A 19,908-nucleotide genomic window follows, 5' to 3' on the forward strand; every position below is an offset into this window, starting at 1 on the left:
GTGGGGAATGGGTTGTTAGCAATCACAGCAGAAATCTTCCTTTGTTCTGAAGGTGTCCTGGTCTGGCTGCAGAGCTGATCAGCATATCGCAGTCTCTGAATGTAACTCGATTAATATTTTAATTCTCTTGCCTCCTCCCTACAGTAGTTATGATATGTCTACATATGGATTTCTTTGAGGTTTTCCTGCTTGAGGTTTGCTGAGTATCTTGAATCTGCAGGTTTATATCATTCACCAAACTTAGAAAAATTTCAGCCATTATATCTCAAAATATTTTTCCGGCATCGTTTTTCCTTCCTTTTTAAAAAAAATTGCTTTTCTTTTTCTTAGTATTTTTGTTACATTTTTGAGTTCTAAAATTTCCATAGTTTCTTCTTTATATATTCTCTTTGTTGAGATTTTCTATTTTTCCATTCACGTCAAGAGTGCTCACAATTGCTTGTGGGAGTATTTTTATAATATTGCTTTAAAGCGTTTGTCAGATAATCTGTATCATTTATGTGTTAGTATTTGCTGATTGTTTTTTCCATGTGAATTGAGATTTTCCTGGCTCTTTATATGCCAAGTAATTTTGGATTATATCCTAGACATTTCAATATTACGTTACAACACTCTGGGTCTTGTTTAGCTCTTATGGAGAAATGTTGATATTTTTGTTTTAATAGGCAATCAATCTGTTTAATTCATACTGCATGTTCTAACTCACCTTTTGTGGGCTGTGGTTCTAGTGTCAGTTCATTTCCAAAGACTCTGCCATGGTGCAGTTTGATCTGTCTCTTGAATGCATTACTTAGTGGCTAGTTGGGAACCTGGGCACTGACCTACCTGCCAGTTAAGTTCTCGAAATCTTCGATATGCTGATTAGGATCAGATCCATGCTTAATTTAAGCTAGAGGGTCACTTTCCTGAGTTTTTCCCTCTCTGCAGTCTCCATGGTACTTTCCCTTTCCTTGAGACTCCCCTTTTCAGTTCTCTGGGCAGAAAGTTGGGAATTTGGGAACCATGCATTTCCACCACTGTGCCTGCATTTGGGGCTAAATGGCTTAGCATCTTTGTGTGTTGATTCTCATTTGTAAAATGTAGATAGTAATACTACAATGACTGGCATATATAGCTCAATAAATGTTACATAATATTTTAATTAAATTTTTAGCTACTAAAAATTGTTGCTGCAGATTTTCTTTTCGGATTTTAAAGCAGTTCTTATCCAGGGTTAAATAGGGGAAGGTAATACATGGGGAAGGTAAATTATGCCTTGGGCATCACCCAAAATTGCTGAAACTAATTTTTAGTCTTTGTCAATAGTTTTACTTTGTCCTTCATTATAAATACCAGCTCCAGAGTCAAGATTAATTGCTCGGGTTCTGACATGTAATGTTTCCTGTTAGTAAATAGAGCATTATGGAGAACAAGAAAAAACCAAATAATTCCTTCTGTTAAAGAGCTTACATTTTAGCTAAATAGACAATAGAATTATGCATTAATTAGCTACAGAACTGCTACAAAATTAGCACTAATCTGTTAGATATAAAGGCCAACCATACTTCATGGTTCACCTAGGACAGTCCTACTTTACCTCTTTTTGTGTGTATATATAATTATTAATAGAACCTCATTTCAAGGTTTCCTGGTTGGGGTGATAAATTATGTGGCTACTTTTTTTTTTTTTAACTAAAAGGTTTTCCTTTGACTTGACTGAAAATTAAAATATTATTGTTCACCACAGTTCTAGGTAAAATCAGATTTCACCACTGCTTAAATGATGTGATTATTATCCAAGTGTTTTAGTGGCCAGGGTTAGAGAGGCAATGGTTTGCTTGAGGCTAAAAAAAAATCTTAATCCTACCAAAACACACATTAAAAAGTCAACTAACATTAAAAATTTGATTTGCATATGGATAGTTTCCTGACAATTCCCTAGGGACTTTTGTTTTTGATTTGCAGGACCATAGGAGAGGCAATTTTAGTCATTAGTAATTTATTATAATGGACACTGCAGCAACTGGAAGAACACAGAACTCTGACTCTTACAGTGAAGTCACACTTTCAAGGTGAAAATAAGTTTCTTAGCTGAGATTGCTCAGTTGAAAGAACAGATTGTTAAAAAGTTTCCCCTGGTCCCATTACTTTGAAAAGACTCATGAGATGGCAATATGCACTAAGCACTCATAAGTTACTTCCATTCAAAAACATAATTACCACAAATTTTCTCTCTATTTGAAGGCTCCTGAGAGAATCTCACACCATCTCTGTAAAGACAAAAATGGAGTAATTAGGACTAGTTGGTTAATTAATAATTACTAGTTGATTCGAAGAAATTTTTAACTGGTTCTGAGTATTTTAAATCTATTTATTCTTACAAAAATCCTATAAGGGTCACGATATTCTTTCTACAACTTACAAAGATAGAAACCAAGGCATAGAAATTCACCACCACTAAAAATGTGTAACTTCAGATTATTTCACTAGATTATTTCATTTTATCTGTAAATGTCATCACTCAGTTACTTGAGCCCCAAACAGGGCCATCGTCCTTGATTCGTTTTTTCCTTCTATCCTACATACAACACATGATCAAGTTCTTTCAATGATCTCTTCCAAAATATTCTGAAATTGATGATTTTTCACCTCTACTGCTTCACTTCTAGGTCCAGTTCCAGACCGCATCCCCTACCTGGTCTACTGAAATAACCTCTCTACTTGACCTACTGTTTCCACTCTTATCCCCTCCCTGACAACAATTTATTTTGTTTAATAGATAGAATGATCTTTTAGAAATATAAATATCATGACACTTCCTAGCTAAAAGTCTTCTGAATCCCACCCTAGATAAAAAGTGCAACCCCTTATAATTCTACGCAAGACCATAGTCCATCTGGCCACTGTTTACGTCTCCTAACTAGTTTGCTATCACTTTCTACTTAGCCACTTTGCTTAACCCTTACTGTTCTCATTCTTTCCCTTCTTAGAGGCTTTGTACTTACTGTTTGTTAGATAAATCAATAAATGTTATCATTACTATAATTTTACAAGGCGAGATCTTGATCTCTTCCTCACCGGAGATAGAAACGAGGAAGAAAGAAGTCAGGCGTGGTCCATAAACCTGGGTCAAATCGACAGGATTATCAGTCGCGCCTCTCATTCAATCAACACTCACTTGGCTCCAGGGGTCCCAAGAGCCTAAATCAGTTTAGGCTCCCGGAAGGTAAACACTCCAAAAGGGCGGGGCAGAAGGAGGGTTTGGTGTGGGTGAGTGGACAGCTAAAAGTGATTGGCAGCTGCCATGTCCACGTGCTTTGAGCTTCGAACCAGCTGTCGCGAGATTCGATGTAAACAGACCAGTCCTTGGGTCCTCCGAGTCCCAGCTTGAGACGCTCAGGTGAGGTGCACGGGAGTTTGGGACATGATACTCTTTTGACAAAGATAAGAAGGTGCTGTCTGCAAAGGAAAATATACATGTCCGTAACTCCTCCTCACCTGTCTGCGTTCGCAACCGAACCTGACACCTCGGCTTTACCCGAATTTACATACTGTTTTGTTTTTCCTTGAGCCCCAGCGGATTGGATAATATCAGGAGGCGGGTCCACCTTTTTTCTACTTGCTGGTTGGCGAAACTGACCTCTAGGGGCGGTGCTCGGCCCTAGCCAGTTTGCTTCTGGGATTGGCTAGAAAGGTAGTTCCGCTGAGGCGTGGTAGGAAGTGGTAGCCGTCAATCACGAGGGGAGACTCCAAACAGTGAGCCTTGAGCTGGAGAACAGCGTTTACCGGCGGGGCGGCCGGTGAGGAGGCTGGCGGGGCTGTGGCTTTGGGGAGGCTTGGAGAGGATGAGGGGCAAGCAGCATGAGGGGAGAGGACTTGACTGGCAGGAATTCGACGACGGAGCGCTGTCGAGATTGGAGGGGGAGGGGAGGAAGGGCAAGGGGCCAGAGGGCGGCCGGGGGCAGCGGTGGCTTAGCTTTGGAGGTTAAGTGGGTAGCGCGGTGCTAGTGGCTTTCAGGAGAGTGGGGCCTTAGGGATCGGTCAGGGGTCGTCCTCATGAGACAGGGCCCATATAAGACAGTTCTTGGTGGGTTGTGTTTTGGAAATAAAGGTTGGAATGGAAATGCGAGGGTTGAGGGGCTGGAGGTGAAGATACTCATTGAGGAAGGGGGTACCTGGGCAGGTTGGAGCAAAGGGTGTTTTGGTTGTAGCAGATGGGACTCATCAGTTTGAAAGTTGTCAAATAAGGTGATAGAAAATTTTCTACTTAGAAGTAAGGGTTGTAGGGGCTTTCAAGATTAGTTCCAGGCTGTGGGGTTTTCTGAGTGCCCTGTAAGAAATTTAATATTGCTGTCAATTTTCCTTTAAACTTTAACCAAGCACACTCTATGCTCTGAATACCTCTCCAGTGATTCTGATGCTCACTGGACATTCAGGAATCAGGATTCAGTGATGTGACAGGAAAGGATAAGGGCTTCTAATGTCATAAGTTATTTTATATTTAGACTCTGGTGATTAGGTTACAATAGCAAGGGGTTAACATGATTTTTAAAATTTTGCTAAATTATGACCAGGTAGTCTTTTTAATTTTTTTTTAAAGATATAATTGACGTATAACATATTAGTTTCAGTTGTACAGCATACTGATTTGATATTTGTGCATATTGCAAAAAGTTCAGCACAATAAATCTAGTTAACATCCATTACCACATAATTACAGCAAGCTTTCTTACTTACCTATTACCAAAAGTCTTAGTTGGAAGGTATTACTCTACTGTTTCATTTGGTCTTGAAATATTGTACCATGTGTGTTTTCACTATCACAACGTAAGGTTTCAGTAAATTCTTTAATTTTGGCTCACAAATGTAGCACGTTTGATTTTATAAAGTTATTCTATGCTAGACTTCCCGTCTATGATCTGGTTTTCTTACCATTCTAGCTTATGTTAACAGTAGGTCAAAGGGTCCAGCAAGAGTTAACTAATTTCGTGATTCTGAGGCTTGGTCCAAATTAAAATAATCTAGGTAATTTGAAATGTAAAAAATCTACTTCCTTTCCTGCCTTCACCCCTTTCCAGTGTAATAGGAATTGCTGGGAAATTTTCCTACATTTTAGGCATTTTTGACAAGGACTCTCTAGTGACAACTGTAAACCTCCTTGCCCCCAACAATAATAATCCTGTAATAATATATAATATTATTATTAGTAATAATATATATGTATGTGTGTATATATGTATGTGTGTATATATATATACATGCATACATACATACATATATATATAATTTTATATATATATAATTTTTTTTTTTTTTTTTTGGAAACAGGTTTTACGAATGAAGCTATGGCTACAGATTCCCCCAGAAGACCCAGTCGTTGTACTGGTGGGGTTGTGGTTCGCCCCCAGGCTGTCACGTAAGCAGATTTCAGATAAGCCTAATAGCTGAAGAAAAGATTACTAAGAATATTAACTAAAATTCAGGTTTCCTAAACAGTGCTTACTTTTGTAAGATCTGTTTAGTTTTGGCTTTATAGGATGGTAAATATTGCCAAGGCCTAAATAAAAGGAATAATTGGAGGGTCAAGTTGATGGATTTAGCACATTTACAGAGTATATGAAAAGCACTATACTAAATCCTAAAGAGTAATGTTTTTTCATATTTTAGTTTTAGCAGTTAATGGGTTATTAAATCAATTTAGTGGATTAGGACCATTTAAAAAAAATAAAATAGAATGTAATAGAAAATAAAATTGGGAGTTAGTATTGTTTTGTGTCACACACAGATATAGTCACATGTAAGTATATGTTTACTAGAACGTGATATAAATTGTATCTCTTACTCTAGGTCTTGGTCAGAAAGTTACAAAGTCAATTTCATAAAGTGTACATTTCTTTCTAGGAGCATATCAATCTAATGTGGTTTTAAGAGATATATGCTTGAAATCACTAGAATCAATTAAAAAGTTGTCAGCAAAACAGCATGAGAATTTAGAGGGAGGATTTTAGTGGGAGTGTTTTAGATCTGAAAAGGTTTCATTAAGTTAACATTTATAGTGTACTTTAAAGGCTGAGTAGTATTTGGGCGATTAGAATCAAGATTACATTTTATGCAAAGGGAATAGAGTCAGCAGATGTGGGAAAGGCAAGCTATTTTCATAAATGAAATATAGGGAAGCTGACCTATTTGAAGTAGACTGGGGTGGACAATTATGACCCTTCAATGCCTGGTTAAGAAGGTGAAACTTGTTTTCTGCTTTTCGAAATGTTCATAAGGGAATTATAGCATTTTGGATTATTTCCCAGGGAATTGTAGTATTTCGGATTATTTCCCTTGGGCAGTTTAGCATGTTACATAAAGATCGCCTTCTCAGACTAACAAAAGTATATGTGTAATAAGATATTTCACCACAATACTTCCTTTTTTTCCTCCTTCATTTGCCAGGGCTGTATGTTTTTGCTAATCATGGACCATGGCAATAAGTTTAGCATGTTATTAGCTATGAGCTAGATATTATTTTAGTCTTCATTTATAGGTGAGGAAACCAAAGCAGAGAGAAATAATTGTTCTTGATAACAGTCAAGAAGGGGAACCTGGATCAAACCTAGGCAGTTTGTCTCCAGAGTCTGTACACCTATGCAGTAGTCTATGCCTCACCACATAATATTCAACAATTATTGCCTTTTATTATGCAGTATATAACTTTAGTGGTTTTGAAAAAATATTAAATTCATTCAATTTTAACAATGCTTGAGCACCTACTTCATGCCTAAGTACTGGCTCATAGATTCTGGAGATGTAAATCAAATGTGAGAGATGGATTTCTTTCTGTAATCGAGTTTACATTCTAGTGGGGGAAACAGTAAATAAATAAAGTAGTTAGAGGCTCTGATCAATGTGCATGTGCTGATAGAAAATCATGGGCAATGGGCAATATGAGTTAAGGCTGTCAGGAAAGGCCTCTCCGAGGAAGTAATACTTTTAAGCTGGATATCTGAAAGGGAGAGAATCCAGGCAGAAAGAACACTACTGTAAAGGTCTTGATTTAAAGGAGAGCTTGGTATAATCTAGGTATTGAAGTTGCTTATGGATGAAGCAGAGTAAGTTAGGAGAGTGGCAGAAAAATGAGGTTGAAGGGGTAAGCTGAATCAAAACCAATTTTTTTTTGAGGCTTAATCAGTTTTTGTAGGTATCTAAAGTATATTTTAAAAATAGGATTTAGGAGAACTCGTTATTATTTTTTAAATGTAATTTTCATATCTCCGAATTTAATTCGATATGGTATTTCAAAGACATTTTTATTTTTCTACTTGTTGCTATCCATATACCTCCATTTAAAATATCTTAGGATCCTTATGCATTTTAATATTTTCCTGTGTCTTGTCTATGCCAAAAGTTCTGTGAGGACTTCCTAAATAATTCCTTCTAATGCCTGCATCTGCAGCAAAATACAGGTTCATTTTGCTATGTACAGGTAAGGGACTAGATTCATAATATACAGAGAAGGTTGCTCAATACTGAGTCATCTGCAACAGTTTGTTTTTGCTCTAACTAGGGCATTCTGCTCTGACTCGAGAGGAAAGTTCTGCCTTAGCCAAATCTGTCATCACTCCTTCAAATAGGAGTTAGAAGTTATCTATATCATATTAAGAGAGTATGACTTTTAAGAAGAGATAATGTTTAAAAACCTCATTTGGGTTTAATAACATACAGTGAAACCAGACAGCAGGTTAACAGAATTATCAATTGATGAGAGTTGGTCTTTCCTCCGCCTTTAAAAATATTATAAATTACTTTATTAGGGCTTATAGAAAGAACTTTTCTATGTTTTGTGTTCAGCTGTCATGATAAATATCTATTTCACTCCTTTTCAGGGAGCAGTCCTACATGGAAAGTGTTGTGACTTTTCTACAAGATGTTGTGCCACAGGTAAGTGTCTTTGTGGCTTCAGAAATAGTAGTTTTTACCAGGGAACTTCTGAAATGTTCTGTTTCCTAAATTTGATACTAGTATCATGAACTTTAGATGTTTTAGCATCCTGAACATCAGTGGGGAGGAAATATACTTGTCATTAGATGTGCCTTAAGTTTTGTGCTAACAGTGGCACAGTTGTTATTCCTCAGGACTTGCTCTCCTAAGAGGAATCAAACTGAGATGTTAGTTGAGAGATGGGACTTGAGCCTCTTCTAGTTGGGTTCCGTTCCCCAAATCTTTCTTTTGTCCTAGTTAAATGTTGCCTGTCTGAAGTAAGAAAAACAATATATGTGCTTTGCATTTCATTAACTAGATATTATATTAACTAAATACTGTACTGAGCACAGATCTACATCTCTTTCATATTGAGCAGTAATTCGATGGCCAGGTAGAGTATTCCTTGTTACTCTAACTTATAAGAGAGAGAGCCCCTTACCGTTTACTCTGTATAAATGTGAGGGTGGAGAATGAGAGCAGCCCTCCTGGGATCATCTCTAGTACACCGTTGCCCGGACTTAACATAAGTATCACTTGGCACACTTGTTAAAAATAATAACTTTCAGACCATTCTCCCTTGGAGTTTGACTCAATGTAGTTGGGGCGGCATCAGTAAATTGTGTCTGTAGTAAGAATCTCAGGTAATTCTTGTGAAATCATAGCTTTGGGAAGCACTGTTCAGTGGAACTACTGAAGGGAAAGGTTTCTGTATAATCTCCTCGTGGTGGTATCAGTGTTTCCTGACTGCCAAGGTATCTGTATCTGCACTGTTCAAAAAGGACATCCTTAGATCCAGTGTCCCGGCTTTATGAGAGGGTCCTAGAAAAGTCTAAAATCCAGATTTCAGTTATATCAAACAAGTCGTATTCATCAAATAAGGGAAACTACCAAGGAAGGTTGATGTTACCTTGTTTTATTTAGTCAACTTATATGAAAATAGGCCTTTCTTGAGGAACTTGGTTAATAAAGGATGTCATGTTGCTTGAAACAACCAGAGATAATAGCAACATTATCAGTAAGTGTTATACATATTAGTACATACTAAATACTTAATTGTCAAAGGGATGCATAGCAAAGAAAGCAAGAGAGTTAAGTTCCAGAGGAGAGTTGGAAGTAACATTAGTTGAAGTGCCTGGAAAGATTGGGTATTTGAGGTTCAAGGAAACTGGCTAGCTGGGTATGGTAGGCAACCGAGTTGCTGTGGCTGTAGAGCATCCTGTACTTTGCAAAGAACACCAGGTTTAGGTTTTCTATAAACTGCTTTCTCATAAGCCCTGAGCTCTGGCATGAGGCTAGTTCCAAGGAACAGGCATTTAAAACTTTTTGTAATTTGCTTGTCCTTAGAGTGCCTCTTTATCAAATTTTTACCAAGGCACCTTTCGTGCTAGTGGAAACCCTGCGGAGCAAGCAGTTTTTGTTGCCTGGGGGCGAGGCTGTGGTCAGAGACTTTGAGGGACTGGTTGGAGACTTTGCCAGAGAAACAAGAATACCAGATTAATAGATTGAAAATAGGGACTGCTGAAAGTGATGGGGTAAAAATGCTGGAAGGGAGCAGATTAATTTTATTTTTATGAACATACATTAGAAAGGGGATATTCTAGACAATTGACTGAGGATTTGGGTCAGAGTAGTAACTGTGGAAGTAAGGTAGGCATGGACCTAAGAATTAGCATATTCATTCAAGAAACATGTTATGCAAGTCATTCTAAGTACTGTGGAAATAAAGCAAAAATTCAGGCAGCAGACAATTACTTGAGCAGCGGGGTGGCGGGGTGGCGGGGTAGGAGTGAGGGGGTGGGAGGGCGCAGTGTCAGGCTCAGCATTACGCTGAGGGGAAACCTAGTACTTATCCTTAAGTCTTCATGCTCTAGTGCAGCAGTCTGCCGACTTTTTCTGCAAGGGGCTGGATGAGTTTTACAGTTCACAAGATCTGTGTCTCGGCTACTCAGCACTGCTTTTTATGTAGAGCAAAGGGAAGGATTGTGTTAAAATAAAACTTTATTTATGAACACAGGTGTCACTGGGTGAGTCTATGCCTCACTGAGAATAAAATATCTAAACACGGGCAAAGGATATCTATCATAAGTTGAGAGGCAAAATGACATGATGTCCTATGCTTTCCTGGTGTAAACCTACAGTAAGTCACATATGAAGTAGCATTCAGATGCTTCAGTCAGGTTCACAGAATTTTCTTAAAAATTATTAGTAAAGATAACCATGTTTTCTAAGGAGAGGAAAACAGCGAAAGTATACAAGCCTTGTAATGAAAGTCATTTTATCCTGGGGAAGAAAGAAAAGAAGTTCAGGAATCCCAGTACACTGAAGGGCTTCCTCCAACCTTGTTTTGTTCTGCATATTGCCGAGAAATCAAGGATGGTGGCTTGCAGATATTGTAAAGGAATTGGGAGAATGTTGAATAATGCTGCAAGTGATAAGCAGTCTTTTAATACATTTGCTAAACTGAAGAAAATGTTAAAAAAATGTTATTGCTTTACCAGATTAAAGGAGAACCTAACAAAGAGTGTATCTTAAATGTAATGTGGTATCCTAGATTGGATCCTGGAGCATAGAAAGGACATTAGTGGAAAAAAATTGGTGAAATCTAAATGAATTCGGGGGCTTAATTAATAGTAGCACACCAATTAGTTGTACAGTTTTGACAAACGTACCACAGTAAGATTTGATTAGACAGTTGACATTAGGAGAAACTGGCTGAGGGATGTATGAGAACTCTCTATAATGTTTTTAGTAATCTAAACACATCCCAAAATCAGAAGTTTATTTTTAAAAAAGTTTTCAAGGACAAAAAGAGCAAGACCAAGGAAGAAGAAGATGAGGATGCGATGGTTGAAGATTAAGTTGATTCTAATTCAGATTTTTCTCTTCTCCAAAGGAATTAACTGCCTTATATACATCTTACTTTTTTTTTTTTTTTAAAGACAATTTAAATCATAAAGATTTTTTAAAAATAGTAAACCTACTATTAAAGTAACTGTCTTTTAGTAGTACTTTCTTTGGCTATTAACCTTGTATGGTACAGTAAGGGGTTGTAAATTGGCATGGAAATTTAAAGTAGGCCATGTATATATAATGTATTGTATATGGGATGGTGGTTCTTGTGTGCTTTTTATACAATTTATATTATTTGTTCTGTGAACTGAGTACCACTTTATAATTGAAAACATTGCAGCCCTTTTGTTGACATTCTAAATGCTTGGAAGTGTATACAATCTTGAAAACATTTTAAATAAAAACATTTGCTTTACTGAGAGATGACTCCCTCTGAATATTGATAGTGGGTACCTTTGGCACTTCCTATGACTTCAGGGAACTTTATGTTTATTATGACTCTCGTAGGCTTGTAGGAACTAGCTAATAGGTTGGGTCTAGAAGCCAACAAGAGACTGAAAAAATAATACTTTTTTTCCCCGCCTCCAGTACTAGCCCATGCCCTCTAACTGTGTGGACAAGCACAGAATAATACCATTGAAAATTCTGAAAGAGTGTAATTGCCTGATCATAAATACTTGCGAACTAAATAGATACATGTACTTTTGTTTATTTCTTAAGCCTTTTTATTTGTTGACCAGAATAAGGGATGATTTAATTTTTTGAATACCTTTGAATTATAGTGATGCTTCCTAGTAGACTATGATCATTGTATTTTAGGTTTCTGTAGTTCTTTAACTGGTTAAAAAACTTTTTTTGACCAAGATTATCGGTCTCCTGGATAACTTTCCTTGGGAATAAAAATATTACAAAATATGCTAGTTCCCAAGATGTAGGATTGGTGAAGTTGTAGAGGGATGGGGTTAGCTTTAAGTTACTCTTTGTTTTGAATGTCAGTAATATTAGAGCAGTAAAATATTATTATTCAAACGTTTCTGTTTACCTTGCAGGCTTACAGTGGAACACCTGTAACAGAAGAAAAGGAGAAAATAGTCTGGGTCAGATTTGAAAATGCAGATTTAAATGGTATGGTTTTAACTTTTTGGGGACATAATGAATTAACTGTTTGAGGTTACCTGATTCCGGAAAGAGAACCCTTGAGTCAGATTACTTTCTCTTGGTTTTCAATGTAAATTAATTTAAAAAGTAACATAACCATACTACAGAAACTTCATTAGAACTAATATTGTATTATATAAGTCTGAAAGTAACTGTATTATATAGTGCCTAGCCTTAAATTTTAAGTCCAAGTGAGATAAAATTTTCTTAGAAAAAGAAGTTATTTTTAAATTCAAGTGTGATCAGTAGTATAGGATTTATAACTCCAAAATAATCATTAGTGTTGGGTTATTTATTTATTACTATTATTTCTAAAGTTTTAAAAAATTATTTTTTTATGGTGACATTGGTTAATGAAATCCAATAAGTTTCAGCTGTACATTTTAACAGTAAGGCATATATATATTTACACTGTGTATTCACCTCCCATAGTTAGATTTCTTTCTGTCACCACATATTTGACCCCCTTTACCCCGTCTACCTCCCCCTTCCCCATCCCCTACCCTCTAGTAATCACTCATCTATAGTTCATGTCCATGAGCCTCTGTCCTGTTCCGTTGTTGCTTTTAGGTTTATATCCCACATATAAGTGATATCATGTGGCTTTCAACCTTTTCTGTCTGGCTTATTTTGCTTACTGTGATTATCTCGAGGTCTATCCATGTTGCTGCAAATGGCAGTATTTCATCTCTTTTTATGGTTGAGTAATATTCCATTGTATGTATATATGTACCACAGCTTCTTTAGCCAGTCATCTATTATAGAACACTTTGGTTGCTTCCATGTCCTGGCCACTGTGAATAATGTTGCTATGAACATTGGTGTGCAATACCTTTTTGGATATGGGTTTTCAAATCTTTGGGGTAAATACCCAGTAGAGTGATTGCTGGATCATATGGTAGATCAATTCTTAGTTTTCTGAGGAACCTCCATACTGTTTTCCATAGTGGCTGTACCAGTTGCAGTCCCACCAGCAGTGTATGAGGGTTCCTTTTTCTCCGCATGCTCTCCAACATTTGTTATTACTTGTCTTGTTGATTACAGCTATTGAAACAGGCATGAGATGGTATCTCATTGTGGTTTTGATTTGCATTTCTCTAATAGCTATCGATGTTGAGCATCTTTTCAAATACTTGTTGGCCATTTGCATGTCCTTTAGGGAGAAGTGTCTGTTCAGATCCTCTGCCCATTTTTTGGATTAGATCACTTGTTTTTTTGTTATTATTGAGTCATTTGAGTTCTTTGTATATTTTGGATATTAGGCCCTTATTGGAAGCATTGCTTGCCAATATATTTTCTCATTTGGATGGTTGTCTCTTTACCTTGTTGATGATTTCTTTTGCTCAGCAGAAGCTTTTTAGTTTGATGTAGTCCCATTCATTTATTTTAGCTTTTCCTTCCCTTGCCTTTGAGGTCAAATTCATAAAATCCTCTTTATGTCCAAGGTCCTTGAGTTTAGTTCCTATGTTTTCTTCTATGCATTTCATTGTTTTAGGTCTCATATTCAGGTCCTTAATCCATTTTGAGTTAATTTTGGTGTGTGGTGATAGACAACAGTCTAGTTTCATTCTTTTGCAGATGGCTTTCCACTTTTCCAGCACCATTTATTGAAGAGGCTTTCCTTTCTCCACTGTATGTTTTTGGCTTTTTTTGTAGAAAATTATTTGCCCATCTAAATATGAGTTTACTTCGGGACTCTCAGTTCTGTTCCACTGTTCCATATGTCTCTTTTGCTGCCAATACCATGCTGTTTTAATTACTGTCACTTTGTAGTATGATCTGAAGTTGGGCAGAGTAATGCCTCCAGTCTTGTTCTTTTTTCTCAGGATAGCTTTGGCAGTTCGGGGCCTTTTGTGCTTCCATACAAATCTGATGATTTTTTTGTTCTATTTTAAAAAAAAATGCCGATGGAATTTTGATGGGGATTGCATTAAATTTGTGTAATACTTTAGATAATATGGTCATTTTAACTATGTTGATTCTTCCAATCCAAGAACATGGAAAAATTTTCCATTTAGTTGTATCTTTTTTTGATTTCTTTTAATAAGGTCTTATAGTTTTCATTATGTAGGTCGTTCACATGTTTTGTTAAATTCATTCCTAGGTATTTTATTTTTGTTGCAATTGCAAAAGAATTATTTTTTTCACTTCTTTTTCTGACACTTCATTATTAGAGTATAGAAATGCTACGGATTTTTGAACATCGATTTTGTATCCAGAAACTTTACTGTATTTGCTTATTGTTTCTAGTAGTGTTCTTGTGGAGTCTTTAGGGTTTTCTGTGTAGAGAATCATGTCATCTACAAATAGTGACAGTTGGACTTTGTTGTTTCCTATTTGGGTGTCTTTTATATCTTTCTCTTGCATGATTGCACTCACAAGGACCTCCAATGTTATATTGAATAAGGTGGCGATAGTGGACAGTCTTGTGTTGTTCCTGATCTTAGAGGGAAGGTTTTTAATTTTTCACCATTAAGTATAATATTGGCTGAGTGTTTGTCATATCTGGCCTTTATTATGTTAAGGTACTTTACTTCTATACCATTTTTGTTAAGTGTTTTGATTATAAGTGGATGCTGTATTTTTGAGATTTTTTAAGTCTTTAAAATTATTTTTCTTCTGAACAGAAGTTATGACAACTCAAGGCTTATTTGTTATAAACATCTATTTTATTGCTCTTTCCTGTTCTCTCTTGCAAGAGGGCTGCCCCGTGTCTGTGTCTTTGGCTACTACTTCTGTTTTCTGGCCTGGTTTGGGAGATACTGGCGAGATATTGAACATGATGAAGGGAGAGAGGAAAGAGTATTATTTCCTCTCCTCTCTGTCAGCGGCTGCATTTCCTCTGTGGTTCTGGCTTCCCCTGGGCAGCTCCACTGGTTGGCCAGTTTCTACCATGTGACCTCAGCATCCTGTACTACTCTGTGTCTTCCTAGCCTAGGGTGGTAATGACTTCCTGCTGTTGATAATCCAGCAGGTTGCCTCACAGTTCCATTTTTTTGGATTTTAAGCTATTCTACCACCTGTGTAACCAGTATTCTGCATTAAATTTTCAATCATAAATATACTGAGTTGTTTTAATTTCCTAGTTGCACCTTGACTGATATACTCTTGAGTCTTTGTCTCCTAGACTTTTAAATGTAATCCTGTATTTCCTTTAAAAGCCTACTTACTGGCCAGGATGAGAGATGCCAAGTGTCATTTATGTAAATTGGTTTCTTTCAAATTTTGGATTCTCAGCTGGATTATCCAAATAATGACAAATCGTTGGGCTCTTTTTGGGCAAATAAAACATTCATATGTATGAATGATTATTTATGATATATAATTTGTCCTACTATATTTCTTTTTGAAAGGTTATTATATTTTTAATTTTCTCTTTACTACTCAAATTTTCTTTAACTAGTATATTCTTCTTCCTTTCTTCCTTTCCCTTTTTTATTAATAACTATTTAACTGTTTGTCATATTTTGTTTTCTGTTACCTTTTCCTCTTGAACTCATACTCTTCTTTCCCTCCTGGAACTATGTTTTTGCTTTTTGTATGTCTGAATGTATTAGAGGATTTTCTTGATTTAATACCAAAATGTGGTCAGGGTCTTGAAAGTATTAATGCCAGGTAGTAGTAAAAGCTTGTTGTATAACATATTATAAAATATTACAGAAAACTACAACTAATTTTAGAAGCATAGGTTCATGTCAGCAGAAAAAAGGAAATGATTTTAATATCATAATTAACATTTAAAAAATGTCATTAAAATAATCTTCACTTAGGTATATATATATATTTTTAATTAATAGTGAGTAAGAATTTCTGGACTAATATTCCATAAAGTCTGCTTTATTGAAGTAAAATGCATCTGGAAATGTACATGGATCTTGCTTGAAAATTATTTTAGTACTCAATGTTCTGTTGAACTGATAGTGTTATCTTTAACTTAGTATTCCATATCCCAGTTGATTTATTAAACTTTTAAATTTATACATCTTCCTCTTTTATACTGTAGCATACATGTCCTTTGGTCTCTCCTTTCTATATCATTTTGATATTATAAGAAATTTAGGTTGGGATTTTTATGGATATACTTTTTATTATATCCGGCTCTAGGTGTATGTGTGTACACTTGTGTATGTTTTAAGGCAATAGTAAATACTACCAAGGTATTTTATTACCTTCTATAGCCTTTCTTCAATTTATATCTTTGTGTTCTTTATTCAAGAATGTTCTTACTTAGGTTTTTGTGTAGCAAACTTTCTGAGATATTTACAATTAAAAGAAAATTTGGTTTTGTCTTTCATGATGCTCTAAGGGATATTGATTATTAGGGGGATTTTTCTGATTGCAGCCATACTAGTTTAGCAGCCTGCTTCTTTGTAGAGATTGGAGATTGTATTAGGTATTCAGCCTTCTCTTCGCCAGACTTGGAGTTTTTCTGGCAAAACAGTTGAGAAGTCTATTAGCCATCTATAGATTTAAGTTATTTTATATTGTTAATGAAATTCTATTAGGTATTAATCAACTTAAAAGTTACAGTGTTTGAATTGAACTCTGCTCTGAGAGTTCTGCCTTTCTGCTTGAAATTATAAAGTGCTACCAGTTGGCCCCTTGCCTCCAGGCTAGAGCCCCTTTGATATGGCTTATCGTGGTTGGGGAAGAGTAGGTAACCACTAAGAGAAGATATTTCTAAGAGACCTGGCTTATTGGCATTCTCCAGTTTTGGATCCTCCTAGGTCTCTCCACTCCTAATCAATGTTCTAATTTTGGCTTGGTGTTAGGTAGAGACTACTACATTTGGAGCTCGTTAGAGAATGGGCTAAGGTCCTTTATATCATGATCACTGTTCTGTTTCTCAGCAGTCTGATTTATAGCTAAGCTTGTTTTTTTCTTAAGGTACTATACTTAAAAAGGTATAAGAAGTAGCCAAAGCAGTTTAATATCCTGACAGTTTTCATTTTTCTGAAGATGAGCATATAGCTTGAATCCCAAAACATATCAGGTTATCCTATCCACTTATTTGCTACAGTATAACAATAACTATGCACTCTCTAGTCTGACGGGAAATTCTTAGCACCTCCTAGCTCTTCTTGATTTGGTTAATTTTAATATCAAGTATAGTGCTATCCTTGGGCATCAGTTTTATAGTCAACTGCCTTTTTTTTTTTTCAGTTGCAAATGATTGATTTAAAGGAATCTAAAATTTTTTAAAAATTGTGGTAAAATGCACATAACAATGTCATTTTAATCATTTTTAAGTGTACAGTTAGTTTAGTAGTGTTAAGTACAGTTAATCCTCACTTAACATTGTCAATAGATTCTTGGAACTGTAGGAAAGAGGTGTAACAAAATCAATTTACCATAGGCTAATTGATATAAACAAGAGTTAAGTTCCTATGGTATCTCATCAACATTATAATGAAACGACAGAAGAAAACCGTTATTATTTGAAGACCTACTGTACATTCATTGTTATGCAGCCACTTTCTAGAACCTTTCATCTTGTAAAACTGAAACTCTGTCTCCATTAAACAACTCCACATTCTCTCCTTCCCACTAGCCCTTGGTAACCACCATTTTACTTTATATCTATGAATGTGACTACTCAAGGTACCTCATAAGTGGTATTATATAGTATCTGTCTCTGTCTGACTGGCTTGTTTCACTTAGTATAACATTCTCTATGTTCATCCATGTTTTGGCATGTGTTGGCATTTCTTTTATTTTTAAGGCTGTATAATATTCCATTGTATGTGTATACCAAATTTTGTTTTTCCATTCTTCATTCTATTATGGTTACTTGGGTTGCTTCTACCTTTTGGCTTTGTGAATGATGCTGCTAATCATGGGTGTACAGATATCTCTTCAACTACCTGCTTTCAATTCTTTTTTTTTTCTTGTTCCATTTTTTTTATTAGTCAAATGATACAAATCAACCTTCATTTTGTAAATACCCAAGCACCCAGCTAGTCCTCTCACTCCCAAGGTCATGCCCTCCTTATCCTGTCCCCCACCGTACTGTCTCCCTTCCCCTGCCCTAGCCCAAGAACAGTCCTGAGAGGAGGCTGGGGCAGAGCTGGAGGCTGGAAGGGATAGCACTGGACAGACAGCTAGTTTGGGCTGGAGAAGAAATTGGGAGAAGTAGGTTTTTAGAGATCTATTTTAATACCAAATATCTAGCCCTATCCCCAAGCCCTTTCAAATCATTTCCCATAGCCCTGCTCCTCTTTGCCCTGCCCCCAGTACCAAATGACCCGACTCTTAAACTATTCTGATCCCTCTGGCACCCCTCCACATCCATCCTTGGCCCCAGCGCACCCCCTGAGCCTTCTGTTGGTGAAGAGTCCTAGGCCGCTTGGCCTCATGGAGGTCCCAGGGATGAAGGGCAGAGACCCACCTGGAAGGGCCCTTATGATCCTGAACCTTGCAAAGGTGGACTGGTGCAGGCTGGGGAATAGTGTGGTGATGGTAGAGAAAGGAGTTTAATTTCCAGGCCTGCAGTCTCTAAGGTCCTCTATTCCCAACATCCCCCTAAGAATTCCAGGAGAAGGTTTTTAGCTCTCCAGGACGGGGCTCTCCAGCTTCACGCTCTTGACTGCTGCTCCATTCAGCTCCCAGAAACTTCCAAACTCCAGGTTAGAGTCGTCACAGCTGCCCAGTTTGGCAGTTCTCTCTTCCAGCCCACAGGTGCTCTCGCATTGGCTGACAGACACTGTCCCGTAGTGCCTGGTGTGCTTGGTCCTTTGGTGAGAGCTGTGTTGTCCTACAGCCCACCCAGGAGGAGCTAATGGCTCATGATCTGCCTGGTGGCAGCTGCTGAGACGGGACCCTTTCAGTTCTTTTTGAGTATATACTCATAAGCGGAATTGTTAGCTTTTATGGTAATTCCATTTTTAATTTATTGAGTCACTGCCATACTATATCATAGGGGATTTATTTTTTAACCTACTCAGATAGTTGGTGTCAATGTAAGAATCATGCAAAACTGCAGAGAACTTTTTTAAGAGTTTATTTTAGCTGAACTTATGATAATGTCAGGCAATGAGATCTCTAGTGCTCCAGAGAATAAGAGTTTTGCAGTATCTTTTATGCATTTGAAATTGAGAGAACATAAGGAAGTTTACAGGAAGGTGGGAATAAGCAAGGCAGAGATTAAAGGACATTTAAGGAGAGATCAGCTCTCTTGTAGGTGGTCACCTGTTAGAAGGAGGGATCTGAAAAGAGGCATTTCAAAGAGGCCTTAACTTAGATGCACAGAAACAATGGACAGGGATTGCTTAAGGCAAAGATAAGCCTTTTAGTAAAGAAATTGTATGCCTGGGGTGTGACTATGACCTGCCCAGTTAGGAATTTATGATGGGATCACCATGTGAGGTTATTTTCCAAAGAACTCCTTTGTCTGTCCACAGTGGGAAGGCTACTGGCTTGAACTTTCCAGTCTTCCACTGCTCGTCACTACTTCTCTTTGAATGCTTGCTTCTCTTCTTTGACTTCTAATGAGGTTAGGGCAGTGATTGCTCAAAGCTCTTTGTTCATATCTTCATGATCATACTATGATTAGAGAGGAAAAAGTATTCATCGGGCAACCCAAAATGCTCAGTCTGGATCACCTTCTGGTTGTTAGAATAGTTGCAGTGGCCAAGGATGTAGTACTAGAATTGGCTTAGCTGGTTGTGTGCTTATCTCTGTGCTTGATGTGGGTAAGATCAGTTACTGGTAAAAGGGGAGGCCTAGAATGGGAAATGTGTGAGCTGTACAGAGATAGTAGCTGCTGCAAGGCTCTGTTTTTCTGGTGTGCTTGGGTCCTCATTTCAACTATCTTGTAGACATCTTCAGTTAAATCTCATAAGTGCCTCAAAGACTTAGTCCTTTTCCCATCTAACTATGTCCCCTCACAAGCTATGCTGTAACCCCACTTGCTTTTCAGGTCATGAAAGGCATAGAACTTTTCATGCTTCA

At 37.0% G+C, this 19,908-nt stretch overlaps 1 protein-coding gene and 1 long non-coding RNA gene across 11 annotated transcripts in view; one reads left to right on the forward strand and one right to left on the reverse strand.

The window, feature by feature from the left end:
• Nucleotides 1–1,656: 1,656 nt before the first annotated feature.
• LOC107510128 lies at nucleotides 1,657–3,534 on the reverse strand. The gene is made up of 2 exons (XR_001596733.2): nucleotides 3,058–3,534; nucleotides 1,657–2,249 (listed from the first exon to the last, which is right to left on the reverse strand). It is a non-coding gene; the product is annotated as an uncharacterized LOC107510128 (long non-coding RNA).
• Nucleotides 3,284–19,908, forward strand: part of BCAS3 (BCAS3 microtubule associated cell migration factor) — a 508,191-nt gene continuing 491,566 nt past the window's right edge. For 8 of the 10 annotated variants that reach the window (XM_016143368.2, XM_016143370.2, XM_036222216.1 and 5 more), the window contains exons 1-4: nucleotides 3,653–3,779; nucleotides 5,308–5,395; nucleotides 7,854–7,908; nucleotides 11,850–11,925. In XM_016143368.2, the coding sequence (XP_015998854.1) occupies nucleotides 5,325–5,395; nucleotides 7,854–7,908; nucleotides 11,850–11,925 (202 nt within the window). In that variant the 5' untranslated portion in view covers nucleotides 3,653–3,779; nucleotides 5,308–5,324. Of the gene's footprint in view, nucleotides 3,380–3,652; nucleotides 3,780–5,307; nucleotides 5,396–7,853; nucleotides 7,909–11,849; nucleotides 11,926–19,908 lie in introns of those variants that run through there. The other 2 variants (XM_016143369.2, XM_036222219.1) reach the window with 2 other exon arrangements.

Source organism: Rousettus aegyptiacus, unplaced genomic scaffold (genome assembly GCF_014176215.1).
Source record: "Rousettus aegyptiacus isolate mRouAeg1 unplaced genomic scaffold, mRouAeg1.p scaffold_m13_p_6, whole genome shotgun sequence".
NCBI classification, from domain to species: Eukaryota; Metazoa; Chordata; class Mammalia; order Chiroptera; family Pteropodidae; genus Rousettus; species Rousettus aegyptiacus.